Below are 19263 nucleotides of genomic sequence, written 5' to 3' on the forward strand. Positions count from 1 at the left end.
AGAAAGCAAATGCCTATCTAGAAGAGAGAGGTTGATTTCACACATCACAAATGCTACCCACACTGTTAAAAGCATTTTTTAGTGGGGCATCAGTAGGAATTTTCTTCATCTGCAGTGGGTGTGTTTCAGGACAGTAAATCTCTGCGAAGCTGGCAAGGGTGGGGAAATGTGTTAAATGTACCTTCTGGCTTCAGGTCTGAGGAAGTAGCCAAGGCTTGAGGGACTTGGGTTCCAAGCCTTGATGGGTCAGTAAATAGCTGAGCCACCTCTGACCGACCTGTTTAAGCCTCTGATTCCACATCTGAAAGTCATAATATTGATATGTAATGTCCATCAGGCTTCAGAGTTAATAAAATACCTCAACAAAATTTTGTAATTTAATCTAGGTCCTGCATAGTTCTTATAGAGCCTCTTCCTGAATATTTTACAACTAATTGGCTACTGAAAATGGGATTGCTGTTCCTCCATCAGACATTTACCCAGGTTATTGCAGATCAATAGAAATCCTGTTGATTTGGGGATGTTTGTTTTGTCTCTAATCGAGCTCTTTTATTAGTTCTAACAGTTTCCCCTTGTTATTGTTATACCAGCCTATCACCTGCCCATAACAATTGCTTTGTCTCCTTTCTTTTCCTTTTTATTCCATCATGAAATATATCAAATATGTGGAGAATAGAGAATAACACCAACAACCCTATTCAGAGCACCTAGATTTGTAAAATCATAAACTATGCTACATTGACTTCAGATTTTAATATAGATTAAACATCACTCACTCCGTTGCCCTTCTTGATGCTATTCTTCTTCCTCCTGAGGAGTGATGATCACCACGGTCATAAATTTGGTGTTTTACATTCATGTGTGTTTTTATACTTTTCCAATATATTTATGTATCTGTAAACATTGCACAACATTCTTTTGTGTGCTTTAAATTTTAGGTAAATATCATACTAGGTTATAGATGTGAATGTATAATTCTCATACTATAAATGTTTCAACTAGTTTTGTTATTTTTAGGCTATTTACTTCTTTTGTTTTAAATATTTTTAATTGAGGTGTAGCTGATGTACAATACTGTGTTGATTATGACATCCGGTTTGGTGATGGACAGAAGCTATGCTAATGGGTATCCTGACTTCAGTGGGGGCATTTTTGGTGTCTTCCTTTTAAGTATGATATTTGCTGTATGTTTTTGATTGGCCTCCTTTATAAAGTTAAGGAAATTCTTTTTTGTTTTAAGTATGCTGAGAGTTTTTATCATGAAAGTGTATTGAATCTGTCAAACGTTTTTCTGCATCTATTATGATAATCATATTGTTTTCTCCTTGGACCTATTAATATATGATATATTAAAATAATATTTTTTTTCAGTATTCAACCATACTTGAATCCTTGGATATATCTTAATCATTCAGTGTGAATTTTTTAAAATGGCAATCAATACATTGACAAATTTGATTTGCTAATTTTTTTGTTTGTTTAGATGTTTATAGCAGTTTTATTCATAATTGCCAAAACTTGGAGGCAACATACATGCCCTTTATTTTTTATTTTTTACAAAAAACTTGTGCAAATATTTCAAATTGGGTTTCAACGTTTTATGTTGTTAAGACTATTTTTAGAACAGTTTAGGCTCACAGCAAAATTGAGAGGAAGACACAGAGATTTCCCATATACCCTCTGCCAGAACTACCATATTATCCGGTGATGATCCAAGATGTCCTTGAGTAGGTGAATGGATAAATAAACTGTGGTACATACTGACCATGGAGTATTATTCAGTGCCAAAGAAGTAAGCTATCAAGTCATAAAAAGACATTGAGGAACCTAAGTGAAAGCACATTCCTAAGTGAAAGAAGCCCCTCTGAAAAGGCTACCTCTGTATAATTTCAACTATATGACATTCTGGAAAAGGCAAAACTATGAAGATCAGTGGCTGTCAGAGGTTAGGGGAGAGGGATGGATAAATAAGCAGAGCATAGAGGATTTTTAAGGCAGTGAAAATAGTCTGCATGAGACCATAACAATGGCTACATCTCATCATACGTTTGCTAAAACCCATAGAACTACTAATGTTCTCTTTAGGATTTTTGCATCTACATGAGATTGGTGTATATTTCCCTTATACTGTTCTTGTTCAACTTTGGTATCAATCTTATATTCTGAGGCACAAGAACATATGTCCTTAGAGAGTCTGTTTGGTTGACATTAGCACCAGTATTTCCCATCCTATAAATCTGCTTCTCCATGAAATAATATTTCAACCGTTTGGAGATATAAGATGACCATGTCCTAAGTCCACTCTTATTTCTTTCACCAATAGCTTCTGCTTCCTTAAAGGAAAAGTTCCACAAGATACTTTTGTTAACTTTTCTTTCAGCCTTTGAAATCTCCTGAATGAAGAATCTTGGACCAGATTAGTATATAAATTAGAGATTGGAGGAGATGATTTATATAAAAGACTCATAAAATATGCCTTGGCCCTTTCTCCTTTTATCTCTTCTTTTATAATTTTGGCTTTTTATAACTTACTCGGAGATACATTTTAAGGTCTGTCTGTGTCAGACCTATTATGATTTATGGCTCTGCTTTCTCACCCACTTTTGGTAGAACATTAAAATACCACCGAAGGCCACATCACCAGCCTATTACTGTATTAAAGAGAAGGATATATAAAGAAGGGCAAAGACCTGAGACAGTCTCCAGGAATAGCTTTCCTGAATAAATACATTCAGCATACAAATTACATTAATTTTGACATCAGAGCCATCTTCCTGCAACAAAGGCTTACTGATTAGTTTTTCCATGGAAGTATGAAGAGTCCAGTGATAGCTTCTGGAGGCTGCTGTTTAAAAGTCTGCAGCAAATTTAACCCTAAGAAAAATTGTTGAAAACAATTTGGCTTCCTAGATCAGTGACTCTCACATTTTCTAAAGTATAATAATCTGGCATCTTCCTCTGGTGATCATAGCTCAAGAGGTCCAGGATGGAATGTAGAAAACTGTATCTTTCACAATAACCTCCCATTTTATTCTGATGCAAGGGGTCTGGGGACTTCTCTTTGAGAAGCGCTGGCCCAGGCTTTCTTATTGGGTGGGAGGTCTTTTTGCAGAAGCTAATGAGAGGTGGCTCTAGGTTAGGGTTCTCAGCAGAACACAATAGAGCATAAAGGGTAAGGGGCACTGCCCATTGCATGTGGTCATGGATTGAATGATCTGTTGGCTGTAAAGAGGAACAATGACCCTCAGCACCCTGTGCTACCTTTGTCACTGTGATTCCCACTGAACTGTAGTCGTCTGTTTGCTTATTTTTTTCCCATTAGATTTGAGGGCAGGGACCATGTCTTTCCTCTCTGTACTCATAACACCTAAAGCTATGTAAGTATTTGCTGAAGACTGAATATCTAAATAAATGAATAAACAGATGAATGAACGGGTTGTAATTCTTCACAAATGAAGACATAGCCAAAGGTTTCTTGCTCAAAAGTTTAACCAAGCTTGGTAAATATAACCAATAGAAGATCATGTTAATGTATGTCAGTATATGTTTTTAAATGTAATATTGTTCTTTTCTTTTAAGTTTATGTAGGAGTTGGAGTCTTGCAGCAGATCTTAAATGTGGCTGCACCTCATAATCATCTAGGGGTTTTACCTCTTATTGACTGTTTTATTTTTAAGTAAAAAAGTATTATGTACACTTGATATAAAGAAAAAATTACGTTTGTCTCATGCCCAACCCCCATTGTACCTCCTCAGGGCCAACCACATCTGTCAGTGTCTTGCGTCACTCTCCAGGTATATGCTATGCATTTACAGGCATATGTACCATATCCTTTCTTACATGAATGGTCACATGCAATAAACACCATATTGTATTTAATTTTTTCAGTTAACAATATATCTTGAAGATGGTTCCATATTAAGACATATAGATCTACCTAATAATTATAATGGCTATGTGGTATTCCATTGTGTGGTATCTATCATCTATCTATCTATCTATCTATCTGTTATCTATCTATCTATCTATCTATCTATCTATCTATCTATCTATCTATCTATCTAGGAATCCATTGCTGTTATCAGCAATGTTGCAATGAATATCAGTGAATGTGTCTCTTTGAATGCATGAGCAAGTATGTGTACGATGAATTTTTAGAGGTGGTATTCCTAGGTCAAAGGGATTGTACATTTTAAATTTTGCAAAACTGCTCTCCAAAGAGGCTGCACCAATTATGTTCTACCAGCAATGTGGATGAAAGTGCCCATTTCCCCACTTTTTTTGGTTCAATTTTAAAAACAAACATTCTGAGGCCCTCACACATCTACTGCCTTTAAACCTTCTAAGACCATCTGAGGTATATTCATGTTTTTAAAACTCCTAAAGTGAGATGTTATTAACATTTTCATTTCACACTATTTCACATTTCTGTGATTCTGATGTAGGAGGTCCATGAACCTGCATATGGGAACCACAGGCTGTGTACCTGGACTAGACATCAGCTTCCACTGTCCTGAGGCCCCTCCCCATTTATAAACACACAGTGAAGAAATGGGGAACTAGTCTGGGTTGAAAATAACGTTCCAGCACCTTTGGGTTTGCAGTTCTCCTTTTTTCTGCCTTTCTGTGTTTTCCATCTGAGTCTCAAGTCTCCTTTTTTTTTTTTTTTTTGCTGGATGAATCATTCAGGGGCTAATTTTTTCCCACAGGTTCACAAAGATGTACTTTAAACATGTACTCTTTGAGGACACTTTATTTGACGAGTGCTATTTTGAAGACGTTACATCAACTGATACCTATTTCAAAAACTGCACCATTGAATCGACCATCTTTTATAACACAGGTAAGGGCACGAACAGGGTGGGCTTGTTGTCTAGAATCAAACTGCTCAGTCATAAGCTTTAGGAGTAGTAAAGTATTCACAGATATGCATGCTGAGTCTTCATGTGGAGAAATGGGTTCCAGCCCCACGTTGGGGCTTCTTTGTGCAACAAAGAAGTTGCACAGCCTTTACCAAGGCATTTAGTTTATCTGTGTCTCAGTTTGATCACATGTAAAATGGAAACAAAAGTACTGGAGAAGTGTTCTGATCTCAACGAGACCGATGCTATATGCTAAGGATCTTTGGTAGGAACAAAGTATGACCCAGATTTAAAAAAAAAAAGGAAAAAACAGCATTCCAGGAGGGCTGCATTTTATACCTGGAGTGCATTCTTGAAGACCTGGCATAATTTGAAACCAAATTCAAGACATATATTCTCACAATAATAAATGAAAAGGGAAAACTGCATCTTTTCAAGCTTCGTGCGTGAAGTGAGATGATAAGAATATTTTAAAATTACACCATTTCAGATTTCCATGATTAAAAAAAAATGACAAAATTCCACCACTCTCTCACTCCTCATTATTTTTACTGCTCTCATTATAAATCAATACCAAGCGGAGTTGGGTTATAAGGAAACTAATTGAGTTTTACCAGGGACTTCACCAATATTGCCTCAAGCAAGAAATGTACTATCATCCCCATCTTACAACTAAGGAAACAGGGGCTTAAGCAACTTGTCCAAGGCCACAGCTGGGAAGTTGGAGGAACTCTGATTCACCTCTTAATTTGCTTAGCTCTGAAGTCCGTGAGCTTTCCACTGAGATACTTGCATTATGTCCAGATCAATGTTTTCTCCCTGGCATTGGCACCAAGGCACAGTTTATGCAAGAACATCTTTTTCCTGCATGATGTCAGCCTCAAAAGATTCAATATCTGGTCTCTAAATATCCCTTGGTCTTTAAATAGTCAATTATGGGATTTATCTTCCTAATTTATGTTTAGCCTGAACTTAAAAAAAATATTAGTGAGTTCTATACATTTACTCTTAGGCATATCTTTTATTTTCTTCTTTCAAGTTTCATTGATGCCTCTTTGCTTGCATACACTTTTTATTTTATTTTATTTTATTTGAGTAAAATTGCTTTACAATGTTGTGTTAGTTTCTACTGTACAATGAAGTGAATCAGCTATATGCATACCTATATCCCCTCCCTCTTGGACCTCCCTCCCCACCTGTCCCCCCATCTAGGTCATCACAGAGCACTGAGCTGAGCTCCCTGTGCCGTACAGCAGGTTCCCACTAGCTGTCTAGTTTACACATGGTAGTGCATTTATGTCAAACCCAATCTCCCAATTCGTCCCACCCTCCCCTTCCTCCCTGTGTCCACATGTCTGTCCTCTACATCTACGTCTCTATTCCTGCCCTACAAATAAGTTCATCTGCACCAATTTTTAGATTCCACATATATGTGTTAACATACGATATTTGTTTTTCTCTTTATGGCTTACTTCAGTCTGTATGACAGACTCTAGGTCCATCCACCTCTCTACAAATGACCCAATTTCGTTCCTTTTTATGGCTGAGGAATATTCCATTGTATATATGTGCCACATCTTCTTTATCCATTCATCTGTCGATGGACACTTAGGTTGCTTCCATGTCCTGGCTATTGTAAACAGAGCTGCAATGAACATTGTGGTACATGACTCTTTTTGAATTATGGTTTTCTCTGGGTATATGCCCAGTAGTGGGATTGCTGGATCATATGGTAATTCTATTTTTAGTTTTTTAAGGAACCTCCATACTGTTCTCCATAGTGGCTGTATCAATTTACATTCCCACCAACAGTGCAAAAAGGTTCCCTTTTCTCCACACCCTCTCCAGCATTTATTGTTTGTAGATTTTTTGATGATGGCCATTCTGACTGGTGTGAGGTGATACCTCATTGTAGTTTTGATTTGCATTTCTCTAAAAACCCACTGTACTCTACTTAGTCATTTCTTTCCCTCCTCCACAACCAATGAGCAAATGGTTTTTATTCTGAAGCATGTTCAGGTTTCTGCATGGGCTTTGGAGTGATTGGCTCAATCTGGACCCGATTCTCTGGTCATTTCCCTCGTATAAGCCGGGTAGCCTCAGAGGAGTAGCCCAGGTACGGTGGCCCTCAATGTCATCTTGTTGATACAAACAGAACTATTATCTGGCTTGAAAGATGCTGTACTTAAACATGTCCCTCAGTGAATGTTCATTTCCCCTTGCTTATAAGAACTTGAACAGGTCGTTACATTTTTAAAGGTTTCCCACTTCCTCCATACTTGGCCATGCGTCACCTGGACATTGAGACTGTCTGATTGCCAGGGGGCGGTGCCACCTGCCCAAGGAAGGGACATAACTTTATCCCTGCTTCTTCCCCAAATCTCCCCAGCCTCCCTCACGTGAAATGTCACGTGAAACAAACGTTTCCTTCTCTCTGCAGACCTCTACCAGCATAAGTTCATCAACTGTCATTTTATCAACGTCACCTTTCTGGAGCAGAAGGAGGGCTGCCACATGGACTTAGAGCAAGACAACGACTTCTTGATTTACCTCGTCAGCTTCCTTGGCAGTCTGTCTGTCTTGCCGGGGAACATCATATCTGCCCTTCTCATGGATAGAGTCGGAAGGCTCAAGATGATCGGTGAGTTGTTAGGGACGCCGCATTCGTACTCTAGGGGGCTAAGGCAGTGGCTTAAAGTGTATGAAGACAGTGGCTTAAAGTGTATGAAAGCAGTGGAATTTTTCTTAAAGAAATCTCACACAGGAAACCACACAGGTAAGATGGAATCTGCTGGTGTAGAACCGAGGAGGCACATCTGCAAAACCCCAGGGCCCCGTGGAGGTCTGGTCCATGCCAGGGACACATCTTCATTTCCTGACTCAGCAATTCTCTGACAGTTACTTATTTTATTAGCATTTCAATAGGATATTAAATACATCCACTGTACCCACTCTGTAAAATGCTCTTAAATGAGCATTGGTTTCATTTGATGATTTAAAATAAATCCTATTACTTATTGTTATTTAATAGTGATAACATTTTGGGCTTTGGAGTTGGATAGGCTCACATTGGAATCCTATCACCTAAAGGCTGTTTGACTTTGGACACGTTCCTTTACGTCTCTGGGACTTATCTTATAGATAAGGAGACCTATAATGAGCTGGTAGGGGTTTGTGAAGATTGAGCATAATGTACCCAAAGCATCTCATAGCGCTTGGTGCATTGCAGGTTCTCATGTCTGCCTTGCTTCATTCAGCAGTTTTTTACTGAAACGCATGCCAGGCATAGTGAACAAGAAACAAAATATATACACCCAGGGCCAGGGAAAATGTACACCCATTAGAATATGAGTCAAGGCCAAGAAAGGGGAAGCAGACAGTATGCTAATAAATGTGCCATGAGTTCTGCCCCAGGGATATAGCTGATCAGTAAAAATTAATTCCAAGATCCTAGCAGCAAAGCTCAAAGGAAACAAGATAAATCACATAATCATTTTGTCAATAAGTAGTAGCATGAATATTTAGAATGGTGAGCCCAAGACATGCCTGTGATTTCTGCTTTTTAATCTTGTGGTGAGGACGGTCACCTCTCAGGCATGGCAGATTGAGCTGTGTCCCCTGTTAGCGGCAATGCCCTGGTTAGACCTGAAACCTGATGACGGAAGACGGTGGCTTGTTAACTTCTGTGACACTCGTGCCCAGCACGGTGCCTGCCACTGAGTTGCCACTTAGTAATGCTGTGGGACTGACCTGAGCCAGCGAAGATGACCTCTTTCCTAGATGAGTTGGAAGCACGATGGTTAAAATAATACCTCTGTTTGCTCCAGTGAGATAAAGAGCATGAGAGTAGATGTGTGACACTTCTGCCATTCTGTCACTGGCCTTTTTTTTTTTTTACTTTGGAAATATTAATATGTAATGAGCTAGACAAATAGTGTGCTTGGAGCAGTCTTTCCAACCTGTCTAATCAACGTAGAGAAGAAAAGCAGGTGACCGAACCCAAACATTTTTACTTGGCACTTGAACTAAATCACTTAGAGCAGCTCTGACAAGCCTATTTTTATGGGAAAAGAAACACAACAATTTTGGAGGAGAAAAGAGCAATCTTCATACCAGAAAGTAAATTTCTGTCTCTGGTCTTTTAAGTCCCAGGGTTGAACAGTGAGTTCTGTGGTCAGGTCCTGGGGTAGCTGAGGAAGTTCTTGGGAGGTGAGGGTCGATGAAGGGTGGGGTGGGTGCATCTGTGAAGAAGAATGGACGGCCCCCCTCAACCAGGGACAGAGGGAGGGCTGGGTGCAGGGAGCAGGCAGGGCAGGGGGAGAGTGGACATCGTCTTCTTTGCCATTGAAGCCCTTCTTGTCATCATGAATGTATCCCAGATAAAAATTGATTTCTCTAATGCTAAATGGAGCCATCCCCCCCAAACTGGATATCTGGAACTAATATTTATTATTCTTTATATCTTGCTTTTTTATTAATGCCTGTATTTTGTTTCTGAGCCAGATTGTTAAAAGCTCGGACAGTGCCCCCTTTGTATCTTTAGTAAAAGGTCTGGCATACAGTGCATCAACTGCGATATTCTCAGGGTCCAGTAAATACTAGGTGCTCAATAAATGTCACGATGGGATATGGGTGACCTGTTTTGAAGCTGCCTCTCTCATGACCCTTAGACAAATCCCCTATCGCATCTGCTGGAGAATTGTTTATCCTGCTTTCTCTGCTGCTGTGCCCTTTCCTGGGCAGAAGTTGTGCCTTGTTAACAGCAGAGAAGAAAGTTTTCCTGATGAGCTGGTCACTCTTCATTTATTCATTCAATAAACATTAATTTATGCAGCACAATTCTCCGCCGGGCTGTGTGGTTGGCAATGGGAATACAGCAATAATTGAGACAGACAGCATCCTTGTGCTGAAGGAAAAAATGATCTATTGGGAGAGACAGATGTAAACTAGAAATTTCATTTAACTAACACTTAGGAAGTGCTTATTATAGGTCAGGTGTTTTTCCAAGCGTTTTGTAAATATTAGCATATTTAACCTTCACCATAACCCTGTGATGGGGAAAGTGAGACAGCCCAGGGAGGTTAAGTGACTCACTCAAGGTCACACAGGGGGAGCTGGGATTTGACCTCAGGCTTCTCCATCACAAGGGGAATAAGAACTAATGATGAGAGTGGAAGAACTGGGCACCAAAGGGACCTAGAGTGGGAAGACCTAACATAGTTGAGGGGTCAGTTCCCTATCACTGAATTTATTTGATGATAATATTTTGTATTCAACAAACATTGTACGCCAAGCCCCATGGCTGGCCACTTTGAGGGATGCGTGCATGTCGATGATACAGTTCTCGGGGCACCTGTGGTCCAGTAGATGCCAGTCTCCTCCCATTCTAGTTCTCTCCTTGCTGTTGGAAAGAGGCTACCAGGCTACCCAGTCACAGCCCTAGCCCTTCTCAGAATCCATAGAAATAAAGCAGACAGCTACCATTCCCCAGCTCCTCAGCAGGGTTTGGCACCAGTCTCGGCAGCTCCAGGTCTGAGGGTGAGATTCCAGGTGGAGGCCCCCCAGGGAGGCACTTGTAGGTGAGGCCAGACCAGCCTTCTGGTTTCTTGGCAACCTGAAGACCTCCCTCCTCCAGGGTTCTGATGCCTGGGTGGGACTCTTGCCCTGTTTCCTAGCTGGTTGTTTGGGACCTGCTTTCTTCCTTCCTTTCTGCTAACTAGTCCCACTGCATTTCTAGACATACTCTTGATCTGTGCCCTGCACTCACTCCAGGCTTCCCAAGCTCTTCTGGGCTGGACGTATTGGATTTCAGTAGGATTTGACATAGCCTTCTTTCAATGGGATCTCTTATCATTAGCTGTATCACCCAGGGTCCTGGTGAGAAAAGGAATTTACCCCAGAGAGTTCTAGGGAAGAGACTGTATGATGGGGCAGGTTTTAGAGGTGTGGGCAGGGTTATGGGAACAAATGAGGCAGATGAGACACCCAGATACTAGCAAAAGTAGGCAGCAGGCTCTACCTCTAGGGCTGCAGGGACAAAGGGAGAAAACATCAGTAACCGAGCCCAGGGAGAGCTGGAACCAAGGAGCAGGAGGTGTCCGGGAGGAACTGTCGTCCTGGGGGGGGGAAGCAGCATTTGCCAATAAAGGGCTTATAAAGCAGGATGGGAATTAGGAAGAAGTATTCCAAGCCCTTTCTCCTCACAACTGACAAGGAACCCCTAGGTATGCAGTCCATGGGGGCTAGCTTCCTGGGGCACAGAGCAGAGCTGAGAAGGGCAGCTCAGTTATCTGGGGTGGAGATGGGCACACATGAAAATAAGCAGCATGGCCCTTGATCAGGTGTTCTTCTGTTGCCCGTTTGCAGCTGTGTTCTCAGTGGAACGTGAGCTCCATGAGAGTAGAGTCTTTTGATACTGATGTATCTCAGGCACCTTAGAACAATGTCTGGAGCATAATAAATTCTCTACTAATACCCACACCCTCTGCCTTGTTCTCAGTTATTCTGGGCTGGACAGCACCACAGGGTGAGGTTTTCGAAATCCTTCCTGGAGGCTAATTCTGGTGATGTCACGCACATAGAAGTCTCCAATCCCATGGCTGGGGTGCGATGTACGGGGTCCACATCTCTCTTTGTGTAGAGATGAATGTGGTTTTTCAGGTGTTGTCTGCCACGGGCTTCATGTTTCTTTCTGCCCTGATCTCCCTCTGCAGGAGGCTCCATGCTCATCTCGGCTGTCTGCTGCTTCTTCCTATTTTTTGGCAACAGTGAGTCGGCGATGATTGGCTGGCAGTGCCTGTTCTGTGGGACAAGCATTGCTGCCTGGAATGCTCTGGATGTGATCACGGTGGAGCTGTATCCCACCAACCAGAGGTCAGTTCCTCTCTGGGCTTCCCTCTGGGACTTTCTTGGACTTCTTTGGCCAGAAGTCTACCTGCCCCAAGATCCTCCACCACGGCCATCTTGGTCTTCTTCTTCTTTTTTTTTTCTTCCATTTTTTTAAGTAAACATTTTATTTTGGAATAATTTTAAGTTTACAGAAAGGTTCCTAAGATAGTACAGAACGTTTCTGCATACACTTCACCTAGCTTCCCCTAATATTAACATCTTACATAACTATGGTACATTTGTCAAAACTAAGAGATTAACATTGGTACATTATTAGACTCTGACTTTATTTGGTTTTCACCAGTTCTTCCACTAATATCCTTTTTTTTTCTGTTTCAGGATCCAACCCAATATACCACATTGCATTTAGGTTTTTTTTTCTTTTTTTTTAACATCTTTATTGGAGTATAATTGCTTTACAATGTTGTGTTAGTTTCTGCTGTATAACAAAGTGAATCAGCTATATGCATAGGTATATCCCCATATCCCCTCCCTCTTGCGTCCCCCTCTCATTCTCCTTATCCCACCCCTCTAGGTGGTCGCAAAGCACCGAGCTGATCTCCCTGTGCTATGCGGCTGCTTCCCACTAGCTATTTTACATTTTGTAGTGTACATATGTCCATGCCACTCTCTCACTTCATCCCAGCTTACCATTCCCCCTCCCCGTGTCCTCAAGTCCACTCTCTACATCTGTGTCTTTACTCCTGTCCTGCCCCTAGGTGCATCAGAACCATTTTTTTTTAGGTTCCATATATACGTGTTAGCATACAGTATTTGTTTTTCTCTTTCTGACTTACTTCACTCTGTATGACAGACTCTAGGTCCATCCACCTCACTACAAATAACTCAATTTCGTTTCTTTTTATGGCTGAGTAACATTCCATTGTATATATGTGCCACATCTTATTTATCCATTCATCTGTCGATGGGCACTTAGGTTGCTTCCATGTCCTGGCTATTGTAAATAGAGCTGCAATGAACATTGTGGTACATGACTCTTTTTAAATTATGGTTTTCTCAGGGTATATGCCCAGTAGTGGGATTGCTGGGTCATATGGTAGTTCTATTTTTAGTTTTTAAAGGAACCTCCAGACTGTTTCCATAGTGGCTGTATCAATTTACATTCCCACCAACAGTGCAAGAGGGTTCCCTTTTCCCCACACCCACTCCAGCATTTATTGTTTGTAGATTTTTTGATGATGGCCACATCTTGGTCTTCTTGGTGTTCCATGGACCAAATGTCTTTTAGGTTGTTGAGTTTCTCCTGCCTGGGGGCTGGCATAGGCCGGGAGTGGGAAGGCTAAGCCTGGATAGGGTGGGGTGGATGGCAAGATGCAAAGGATAAGGACAAACCTTGTCCAGGAGAGAAGAACTAGGGCTAAACCATATGTATTGTGCAATCCAAAGGGAGGTGAGAACAGGCCTGCCAATGGGAAATGAAGTGAAAAGGTGCAGAACTAGACAAACAAAGGGTGGGGCAGAAATAAAAGTGGGTATGAGACATGATGGTCTAGGGTATTTGTGGAGAATGGGGCAGGGATGCCCAGGGTTTCCTTTTATTTTGTGCATGCCCTATGGGCAGAGGCCTGGTTTAAAGGCATAGGGTCAAGGCCATTGCTTAGCAGTTATTTCTCCTCTTGGAGGGGGAACTTTCAGGACAGCAGGTAAGTGGCTCTTTGGCCAGAAAGGAATGTGAAGTGGTGTGGAAGGCAGGTAAATGCAATTCTGCATCAAATCTTAATGATATTCCCAAGATTGATGTCAGAGGTATTAGGATAGAGGTAGTTATGGAAAAGCACAGAATAGTGAATTTGGAGCCTCTTCTGTGAATCAAAGAACTTCTAAGTTTTACAAAAAATAAGAGGAGGAAAAGTTATCATTATTTCAATGGTATGTGATTTTAAATCCAGAAAACCTAAGAGAATTAAACAAAGAGACTACCAGAAAAAATAAAATAATTTGGTAAGGTGGTCAATAATAAAACTAATTTAATAATTTATAGATTTTAAAATATATCAAAAAATTAAAATTGAAATCCATTTAATAATAGAAGAAATCATAAAATATATAGGAATCAATTTGATGAGAAAGGTGAAACACTTATGTGAAGAAAATCATAAAGCTTTACTGAGAGATATAAAAGAAGACTCAACTATATGTCAAGATATATCTTACTGAATTCTAAGAAGGTTTAATCTTACAAAAATGTCAAGTATTCTTTAGTCTTTAAAGAGTCCATTCAAAACTCTACGAGGTTTTTCCACACTCTGGGAACTTGAAAAAATTACTCTAAAGTTTATTTGGAAAAATACACGTGAAAATATCTAAGAAAATTCAGAAAACAAAAAGATTGGGATTGGGGCTGGTGAAAATGGATAAAGGTATAGTGTAGTATAGTTACAGAAAAAATGTAAAAAGAATTTAAAGTACAAAAATATAGCCATATTCTTCGTAAACTAGTGGTATGAAATAGAGATATTTTGCTTAATCTGAGGAGGACTAGTGCTGGGAATATTGTCTCTGTATATAGATGGAGTCAGAAAAGGATTGATGGTTAACAGTAGTTATCACTGGGAAGTGTGATTAATAACAATTAAGATTAAGTTCTGCCATGGGTGACACAGACCCCAAATAACTGCACACTTAGGAAGATAGGCACTAAAGGCTCTTTTTATCTTCTTCTTCCTCTTTCATGACCTCAGCCATGGTCCAAGATGAGACCATTTATATTCCAGGAAGCAGGATGGGAGGAAAAAGCATAAAAGAAGAGAGCAAAAGGACCACTCTTGACATCTCTTAAGGGAGTTTCTCAGTAGCTGCTGGGAGTACTTACATCCCATTGGCCTAAACTTAGTCACATGGCCAGACTCAGAAACAAGGGAATCTGGGAAATGTAGTCTTACATTTGGAGAAATGCTATTTAGGGAGAACTAACAGTCTCTGCCAAAAGAGGGTCGAAGTGTTATTAATGGGGAACACTTACACTTTCTGCTTCATCCTTCTTCATTCTTTCAAGTTGGGGAAGGAGATACTCCAAAATGTTAATAATGGTGATTATTTTCAGTGGTGAAGTTATATATTCTTGCATCTTTATGTTGTTCTATATTTCCAAATTTCTAAAATAAGAATGTGTTACTTTTATATTTAGGAAAAAAAATTCCCTCCCACACCTTCACCATACTTCTTTAACAAGGGAAAGAAAGAACCCAGTCCCACATGTCTAAGGAGGTCTAGTTTGCATCTCCCAGAATGATTTACTTTCTTCTTCTTTTACAGGGCAACAGCCTTTGGCATCCTCAATGGATTATGCAAATTTGGCGCCATCTTGGGAAACACCATCTTTGCTTCTTTTGTTGGGATCACCAAAGTGGTCCCCATCCTTCTGGCTGCTACTTCTCTCGTTGGGGGTGGCCTGATTGCTCTTCGACTGCCTGAGACTCGAGAACAGGTCCTGATGTGAACAACCTACGGGGAAAGGAAATGTTGGAAGAACCTCATCCAGGAACCTTAACTGCACCTACACTTCCTGTCCGTCACTGTCCAGAGGACACCTGGATAGCACAGGAGGAGAAGTTGAATTTGTGACCCCCTAGTCTAGCACCCATTTCAGCTGTCTGTATGTTTGTAACTCAGGTGACTGATTCGAGGGTGTCCTGAGCTGTCCTCCATTAGAGTCCCAGAACTGTGTGCTTGGCTAATGGTGTCCCCAGCCCAAGGCGAGGGAGGAGGGATCATGCCCTCCAAACTAAGTAAGGGGTATTCCCGCAAGTGAGGTGCAAGGACTTTTTTCATTCATTTCAAAATGAATTTGAGAAACACTCAATGTCCTGCATAAAGTTCCTCGGAGCCCAAGGACCTGACAAATTGACTTGGCGTGGAAGTTGAGTCATCATATGAATACTGAAGTACAGGATACATATATTTTTGCATTTAAAGTATTACTTATCATAGTTTCCCTTTGAAAATTGGCACAATAGCATTGAAGATACTCTGATATAGAAAACCAAATATTTGAGCAATATCTGTAGAAATCTACTTTACCCCCTCCAAGGGTCCTAAGTTTTCCATGATGATTAGGTGGTGAATTTAAGAATAATATTTATTCCTATTTTGATCTCGTCAAAGAAACTTAATGGGACAGGTATTCTGTTAACTAACTTTGCACATAACTGTCTTTGCGTTTCATTTGCAGAAATATCTGCAAATACTTGCCAGCATTTAGCCGTATTTTGAGAGGACTTGGTGTTTGAGTTTCCAGGAAATTGGGGCTGATGGAATGAAGCGCAAGCACAACTTCTTACAGCCGTTTAACTTGCTGTCGAGAGGATGCACTTAGCAAACTCATGTTGTACAGTTCCTTTCATCCAGGCGCTTTTCTTCGTGTGGGAGGAGGAGTTACTTTCCTCTCTTACACAGATCACTGGTGAAACGCAAGTTCACCATCTTCCATCCTGGCATTTGACGTTGCTTCTCACCCAGAAGAAACACGGGAAGTCTTCCGTGACCTCTGGCACCCTCTTTGTAGGCAAGAATAAAACACGGTGGACCACATGGGGGATTGAGGGTGGGATGGGGAAGTGTAGACACAGATCTTCAAAGTGTAAATTTAGCAGTAAAACACAATCCGTATTTGTTATGATGGTCAGGTCCAATGAAAAATCTACCTGCTATGTCTTGGTTCAGGGTTTTTGAAGCAGTCATTGGCACGGGATTTAGGGAGTGTAGTGGATGTCACATATGTTTACCTTCAGTGTTCCAAGAGAACACTTTCCTGAGATCCAGTTTGAAACATGAATGGGGGTAGGGGTGGGGGTGGGGTGAGGAACCCAGGACAAACTGTTTGGCAAAGGTCAGTAATAGACTGAAGTCTTGACTCCATAGAAAAAGAACAATGTTTCACCCATCAGAACTGTCCTGCATGGAAGGAACAGTGAACTGTAAACCCCTCCCACCAGAGGTGAACTTGCTGAGGCCAGGTGAACACCAGTCACCAAGAACTAGTTCTCTGAAGTGATTTGCGATGCTCTCAATTCTGTAAAGTGCCACACTTTCTCTACCAGAAACCTCAAAAATTTAAAGAAAATGATGGCTGCATTGAGTGTATTTTCTGTTTTGGAGAAACACCAAGTCCCGTGATAACTTCAGGCCATCTTTTGGTTATTCTCTGGAGTAGAAGAAGGTAGACAGGAGGAAAGAGTATATTCTATAACACATTTCTACCCTGGATTTGAGATCAATTTTGATGGTTAAAAGGCTTTCTCTGCTTCTCACGTTCCCCACCTCTTTACCGGCCATTTTTTTTCTGTGCAGGGAAGGAAGACACATCAACTCTGATTTGACATCCTGATTCCCCCAAATATATAAATATACCATTGTGTGTTAGTGTTTCTCTCAGTGTTTTACAGGAGTTACCTAACATCAGTGCTACATCAGTAATGAGAGAGCCAATGTAATATAGCTGTAATATACTTGCTTGTGCTATGAAATACACTGGCTAGGTTCATAAAACAGAATTGTGTAAACCGGGATTACCACATCCCTTATAACATTATTCTTCAATGGGATAATACAATTCTGTGAGCCATTACTGCTTAAGAAATTTACAAGGCAGTGAGGGTCTGCATTTCTAGTTATGATGGATCTTGTAAATCTAAAACCTGTTTAATTTTTGAGCATTGGAATGGCTGCAACGATTTGGGGTAAACTCCATTTGATTCCTAAATTCTAACTTCTGCATTATCTTTATGGCTCCTTTATACCAACAACCTAACCAACCAAGGGCAATTCCCATCCCATCAATCATTCAGGCCTTTGTAAAGGTACAGCCATGCTCGCAGTCTTTTCCCACGAAGGATTGTCTGGCACTGGGACCTGGTTACTTCTTAAATGCTGTCACTCTTGCTGAGATAAATGCTTCTTTAAAAATAGTCTCTGTGGCAGGTCATTGGGGGATAATGTACAGCATTCCTGGCCAGGCGCTTCTTTTTCATTTCATGTTCTACCCTGAGAAACTCCCTATGGCATCCGTGGAGAATTAAAGGGATGAGGCTCTCCCTCATTGAGTAAATCTGTTTGCAGTTCATGATGTATTTTATGATGCCCAGTTTGGGAGTAGTTACTTTTAATGGTCTCAGCTGTATTGTGTCATCCCTTGATGCTGATTTTTTGATCTTTTGTTTTACTGGAAATAAATAGTGAAAGGGGTGTGCCTATTTGTGACGTTTATAGCACACAACCCAGAGGTCATGTAATAAATAACCCCATTCCCAGGGTTCCCTGGCACCTTGTATTAGTTCATTAAAGATAATAATAAAAATAATTGTAAGCAAACCTTAAAGAACTGAGACTAGAGATTATTTCCAGATGCTACAGTCTCTTCTGGATTCTTGGATTGATTGGATCAGCTGGGAGGAATGCTGACAATCATTTCCTTCAACTTCCTTATTTTGCATAGGGGGACCTTGAGAGGTTAAATGATGTGACCAAGGTGACATGTAGTTCTTGGAGTGGGTTACAAGTCCTACGATGATGCTGTCTGTCTAGTTCTGGACTAATCTCTCAGTCAGATATGTTACTACAAGGTCTCCCATAGTCTGTGAGGAAAGGGAAAATGTGACCAACATTTACCTGTGACCATTCATTGAAAACTCACATGATTGTTTTACATAGAGTAAGTTGAAAGTCCAGTATAAACACGAAAGGATTAGTATGTATGCATCTTTTCAGTCAGCCATTCATTTGTTTATTCAACAAATCCTTACTGAGCCCCTATTGTGTTCCAGTCTCCACACTCAGTTCTGGGAATACAGAGGTGAAAAAAGTTCCTGCCTCTTGCTTTGTTCTGCTTACAGCGAGTGGGCAAGATGGATATTAAATTGGCAAAAACAAACCCCCCTCCAAAAAAACAAATCCAAAGTGCAATGATCTTACAATCGGTAAAATGCACCTTTTGTTTGTAAGATGATTCTTCTTTACCAGTCAAGTGTTGCCCTGTCCACCTTCTCTTTTCCTCAAGGAATGTGCCAATCTCTTCTCTTTATAAACCAGGTAAGGGAAAAGGCACACTTGCTCATTTTCTATAGAACTTAATCAGTTTTTACTTAATCGACTTGCAAGTACGTTTTAGATGGAAGAGGGATGGGGGCAAGGAATTCAACCAGGACATTTGTTAGTGGGACGAGGCTCCCAGCAGTCCTGGGAAAGGCATTTCTACCTCCACGTTTGGCTTTTCTAGGGGGCAGCTGAGTAACACTCTCTCAATATTTGGGATTTAGTTAGGATTAGGTTGGGTGACGTATAACTGAAAATTCAAACAAGCAGGTTTAGAATATGTTTATAGTAAGTTAAGGTTTATTTCTCTCTCATATGAAGGGAATGTGGAGGAAAGAAAACCATGGCCAATGTGGCTGCTTTGTCATCTGATTATTGGGAACAGAATCCTGCCTTTTGGCTCCTCAGTTTTTAGTGCCATTTCCATGGTCAAGGCTGCCTCATGGACTGAGATGGCTGTTGG

At 40.7% G+C, this 19263-nt stretch overlaps 1 protein-coding gene across 8 annotated transcripts in view; it reads left to right on the plus strand.

Annotated features, from left to right (window-relative positions):
* The window catches only part of SV2B (synaptic vesicle glycoprotein 2B), a 224408-nt gene extending 206454 nt beyond the window's left edge, over positions 1–17954 (plus strand). For all 8 annotated transcript variants that reach the window (XM_057544560.1, XM_028164836.2, XM_057544562.1 and 5 more), the window contains 4 exons: positions 4710–4843; positions 7303–7503; positions 11576–11735; positions 15027–17954. In XM_057544560.1, coding sequence (XP_057400543.1) covers positions 4710–4843; positions 7303–7503; positions 11576–11735; positions 15027–15210 — 679 coding nt within the window. In that variant the 3' untranslated portion in view covers positions 15211–17954. The remainder of the gene's footprint in view (positions 1–4709; positions 4844–7302; positions 7504–11575; positions 11736–15026) is intronic.
* The last annotated feature ends 1309 nt before the right edge of the window (positions 17955–19263 follow it).

Source organism: Balaenoptera acutorostrata, chromosome 3 (genome assembly GCF_949987535.1).
Source record: "Balaenoptera acutorostrata chromosome 3, mBalAcu1.1, whole genome shotgun sequence".
NCBI classification, from domain to species: Eukaryota; Metazoa; Chordata; class Mammalia; order Artiodactyla; family Balaenopteridae; genus Balaenoptera; species Balaenoptera acutorostrata.